At 36.6% G+C, this 5,348-nt stretch overlaps 1 protein-coding gene across 1 annotated transcript; it reads left to right on the top strand.

Annotated features, from left to right (window-relative positions):
• The first annotated feature begins 211 nt into the window (after nt 1–211).
• LOC106051128 (beta-1,4-mannosyltransferase egh-like) lies at nt 212–2,855 on the top strand. The gene is made up of 2 exons (XM_056004793.1): nt 212–363; nt 814–2,855. The coding sequence occupies exon 2, from the start codon at nt 1,434–1,436 to the stop codon at nt 2,841–2,843; it is 1,410 nt and encodes a 469-aa protein (XP_055860768.1). The 5' UTR covers nt 212–363; nt 814–1,433; the 3' UTR covers nt 2,844–2,855.
• The last annotated feature ends 2,493 nt before the right edge of the window (nt 2,856–5,348 follow it).

The raw sequence follows: 5,348 nt of genomic DNA, 5'->3' as shown, positions 1-5,348 counted from the left end.
AAACACAAACGTTTAGTTAAAAAGAAAAAAATGTACTTAGATATTACCATTATTATTCTCCGGTTTGAGTTAGCGGAAGGGTAAAAGTTCAAACCTTACTAATCAATGCAAGCATTAGAAATGCAAATGAACCAATGAAAAAGAACTTTTTCCCCTATGCTGTTTAAATTAGCAGATCAAGTGTTTTTATAACCTTTGGGCGATTGTAGGCTTATTCAAAAATGGAAAGTAGTCGCCATGCTATACATTTACTCTGTACTTTGACGTGGGATGTATTTAAATTAACAGTGCGAAGACGTCAGCATCAGGAACACTAACATTTGTGTAGAGATTCAAAAATGGTTGTAAATACAAACAAGCTAGGTAAGTCATATAGACAGACAGATATACGTAAAAGTGTAGATAGATGGAGTTTTAGATCTAGTTATAGTTATAGTGGACAATCTTTATCTCTGGAAAGGTGTAGATTCTGAGTGCATCTTTAATTAAATGGTGGCATGAGGATTACTATGTCAATGTATTCATCAAGTTATAAAACAAACCAATGAAAAGCTTAAGAACACATAATGCTTCTCTCAAGACTCAATAGTTTCTTGATTTCTACAACTATCAGGAGTTTCTCCTCGGCATTGTAAACATCGAAAACAAGCATTTATGGACACATTTGTTGATTTATCAAAAACTTGAATAATGTAGCGCCATAGCTTGATTGACTTATTTCACAGGTTTCCAATCAACTGTCGACTTTAAGCGCTATCATATATTTGATCACATTTAAAATTAATAATATATTGCTGATCTTTTTTTTTTCAGACCACGATGCTCTATATTAAGACGACCTTTAAAGAAGTTGAGTTGGATTGGGTTCTTTAAAATAAAGTTTTTAGTGGGCACACAAAGAAAGAGAACTCAGTTCACCCCAACTGAACAACTAACAAAGTGAACTATTTTAAATTCTTCAGCATTGCTGATCAGTGGACTCTGCTTCCCGATATTTTGTATGCCTACGGAGAAAAACTCAGAAAATTTAAATGTTAAGTGAAGAAAAAATAAGAAGGTCTGCAGAGATCTGATTCGCTTCGAAAAAAACACACAAAAAAATTCAATCATAAAATATATGAGAATTTTTCTCTTGGATGATTGTTGATAGTAAATGTATCTTGTGTAGCGGAATGAGTTTCAGTATGTCAGTCAGTTTATTCATTTTCAAAGGTCTATAAACAAGCCAGACCAGGTCTTTGAGCACTGTACAACTTGTGGTAAGACTGGTTCGTTTCTTGATTTTTAATAACATCAAGACTTGCTGCTCATTTTTTTCGTATAGTAAGCACCGAAAAACTCAAGTCTTAAATTTATTGAAACTCCAGCAACGTATCAACTTATTCCATTGTAAATTTGCTTCAACGGTTGTATTCATTCACTCTCTATACACAATGGCACTTCGAGGTGTAATACAAATGTACAGGGCAGTCCCCATGATGAAACATGTCTTGTCAGTAGTAATATTGATGGGTTGCATTTTCATAGTCTATAAAGTTGAGAGCGCAGTAACGCTAGAGAGAAAGATTTTGCCCATTGAGTACAGTACAAAATGGATGATAGTAACCTTATGCTTAATAGTAATGATCAAACTTCCGTTTTACATGGTCAATTTTCTTGGTGTAGTCTTCCTGAATAACTTTGAGAAGAGACCCAAGCTACGGCACTCGCTCCTTGAATGTCCGTTCTTGTGTTTCCGCGTGGTCACACGAGGTCTGTATCCTGACCTTGTCCAAAAGAACGTCCAACTCAATCTTCAGACCTGTAAGAATCTCGGTCTTAAAAATTTTGTGATTCAAGTCGTCAGTGATACGCCTATACATCTTTCAACAGATGAAAATAGCAAGGAACTAGTTGTACCAGAGAATTACACAACAAAAAATGGTACACTGTTTAAGGCGAGGGCGCTGCACTACGCACTTGAACCGGAGATTGATATTCTTAAGCCCGGGGACTGGATCGTTCATTTAGACGAGGAGACACTACTGACGGAGGATTCGCTCATTGGAGTCATCAATTTCGCAGTTTCCAAAACTTATTCCTTTGGACAAGGAATCATAACATACAACAATGGAGAGATAGTGAACTGGATTACAACACTGGCTGACTCTATTCGTGTGGGAATGGACTACGGGTGCATACGACTTTGTATGAAAGTTTTCCACAAGCCTTTGTTTTTTTTTAAAGGATCATTTATTGTGGCCGACGCAGAGGCGGAGAAGAGCGTAAGCTACGATCACGGTCCAGAGGCTTCCATTGCGGAGGATTGTTTCTTTGCCTGTGTTGCTTACAGTCAAGGTTTTAGCTTTGGGTTCGTCGAGGGAACAATGCTTGAACAAAGTACATTTACGATTCATGACTTGGTTCAACAGAGACGTCGTTGGATGCATGGGATTCTCCTGACGGCTCTGAGTAATAAAATCCCGGTTAGAAACAATTTGGGACCCATTGTAATTAGCTTATCCAGCTGCTTACTCCCGTTAAGCCTGTTGCTCTCTTTACTTATGCTCGTTTCGTTACAGCCGTTACCTCCCTTTCTCAAAGTCTCTTCTAGTTTCATTTGGGGCACATATATCTTCATGGCCATCTTTGGGACTCTTAAAACATTTGACGTCCACCAACACGGTTTTATAAAATGTATCCTCTTGGTCTCGGCCACTGTTGTGTGTTGCTTCTTACCAAATGTAATAGAGTACTGGAACTCTGTTGTTATCTTCTGGCAGCCTAAACTTACAACGAGTCATTTTCAATTTCATATTGTTAAAAAGGAGAATGTTTTAAAGATTTCTCCCAAGATTGATTAACATTCGATTTATTGTGATTACTGTATGATTATTTTAGAATAATAATTAGTATTGATAATGTCATGATCATGTTAATGTAGGCTTACATTAGACCTATATTTTCTACAACTATATTTTTTACTTTGATGTTATCAACAGAAAAAAAAAATTAAAATGTTTACATTTTTATTTTGTCGTTTTGTTTGTACAGAATGTTATGGCACGATTAGGAATTAGTTTCGGAAATAGGGGAACGTTTTTAATTAGTGACGATGACGTGATAAATCTTTGAAAAAGTAAGAACGAAATAGGAGTGGACATAAACAAGAATTTTTCTTAACAACGTAGAAGTAAGAAGCATTTTATAAGCGGCTAGAAGTAGGTGACATTCGACGGTTCCCTTCATGATTATTAAACGTGTTTGATGTTCAACACCAGCGTCGACTATCTCTATTGATTATTCGGCCTTTCGCCGGTGTTATCAGTTCCGGCATTACGTTTAGTGTTACCTCTATTTGGGCTTGTTTGTATTCGACACCGCGGAAGCGCATAGCAGTATTACACATTATGACAATAATAATAATTACAATAGGATGATTAAAAATATAAGTTCTTTGAGTTATCAATACGTTCTAGAAAAAGGGGAAAATGAAGGTGGCAAAAGATGGTACGTTACCACGTTCAATATTTCTCTTGCAAACCACAGAGATCAAAAGAATGTATTGAGGAATGTGTATTTATTGAGAGATGTGTGAACTCAATAATTTATTCCAAACCTCTAATCATGCTTAGAAACCCAAGCGTCTTCACTTTCTTTTTGTAAAAAATTGAGATTAAGTCCCTAATTAGGGGCTTTCTTTCGAGAGATTTCTTTTGATTAGAAAAACCAATTGGTCCTTCTCTCTGTTGTAGTGGCTTCATCAGCATGTACCATAGATATTTTAATTCTAGAGACTCACTCTGTTGGAGGGGCTCCATCGACATAGACCATATAGATCCTAATTCTAGAGACTCACTCTGTTGGAGGGGCTCCATCAACATAGACCATATAGATCCTAATTCTAGAGATTCACTCTGTTGGAGGGGCTCCTTCAACATAGACCATATAGATCCTAATTCTAGAGATTTGCTCTGTTGTAGGGGCTCCATCAACATGGACCATATAGATCCTAATTCTAGACATTCAATCTGTTATAGGGGCTCCATCGACATGGACTATATATATCCTAATTTTAAAGATTTACTCTGTTGTAGCGTCTTCATCAACATGGACCATATAAATCCTAATTCTAGAGACTCACTCTGTTGGAGGAACTTCAACATGGACCATAGAGATCCAATTTCTAGAGATTCACTCTGTTGGAGGGTCTCTACCAGCTCGGATCAAATAGATTCTAACCATTACGGATACTGATTTCCTTGAGCCCCCCTCCCAGAATGTTCTGAACCAAATATGTCATTACCCTTTGGGACGCCGATTAATCAAACCAGCGACCATTCATATCTTAACTTATATTTTGGATCTAATTTATTCATAACTCAGTACTACGTACCTATATTAAGAATCCACTTCATTCTTATTAATCATGCAAATAAGTTATTGCGAGTATTTCAACTTCAACATAAATAAGAATAGAAAAAGAACGCCTTCTTCAAACTCCTACAGAGAGATCACGTGAATTGGGCCGGATTCAGAATAAAGCCTACTTTCTATTTTTAAGAAAACAAAGCCAATTCTAGTTGTAATCTGAGCTGAGTACATAGTTGTAGCTACTGTAGCCTTTTTTTAAATATATAAAATGTTGTTGAGCAACTTCTGTTGAAATATAATCTCTCCGCCTCCTTATTTCATTTCCGCGTATAAACTCTCCGTGACCTTTTGAACTTCAACTCAATAAGTGGCCAAAGTTTTGTTAACATTTAGATGTCATTGTAATTGTTGTGGCTGATTGTCACTTAGAAGACCGCGACCCACCAACAAAGACGAATTTTAAACAAGAAAACAAAAATAGACAACTAGTGTCAAGATTACAAGAGTGCATTCTTGATACCTTTCTGGAGAACTTAAGATTTTTTAAAAAATTAGGCCTTCCTAATTTCAGACCTTGCGATGTATGTGACAGATTATGTAAAGGTCATCTGTTTCTATGCCCAAAGGTATCGTGTGGCCAGAACAGCAAACCAACCCCTTTTACTTTCCCAACTAATGTCGGGAGCTGTTGCATAGACAAAGCTCTCCAAAGACAAACACATTGTTTATGTAAAGCGAATGCTACCACCGACCATCTCTTTATTGTGTGAGCATAAAGACTTCTTCAACACAACATCTGAACTTGGTGGAGTTTATTAATACTTGTATTATTGTTATAATTATTTAATTTTTATTGAAAACGTGTGCTTTATAAACTATGAAGACTTGGTCGACTCAAGGGGTCGGAGAGTTTCATATAAGGCAGGAGACGCAGGGGATCAATGTGTCTGAGCGCGAACACAACATACATCTTTTATAACACATTTTAACTTGAT

The sequence above is a fragment of the Biomphalaria glabrata genome, chromosome 11 (genome assembly GCF_947242115.1).
Source record: "Biomphalaria glabrata chromosome 11, xgBioGlab47.1, whole genome shotgun sequence".
Lineage (NCBI taxonomy): Eukaryota > Metazoa > Mollusca > Gastropoda > Planorbidae > Biomphalaria > Biomphalaria glabrata.
This window is presented reverse-complemented; position numbering and strand designations above follow the sequence as displayed.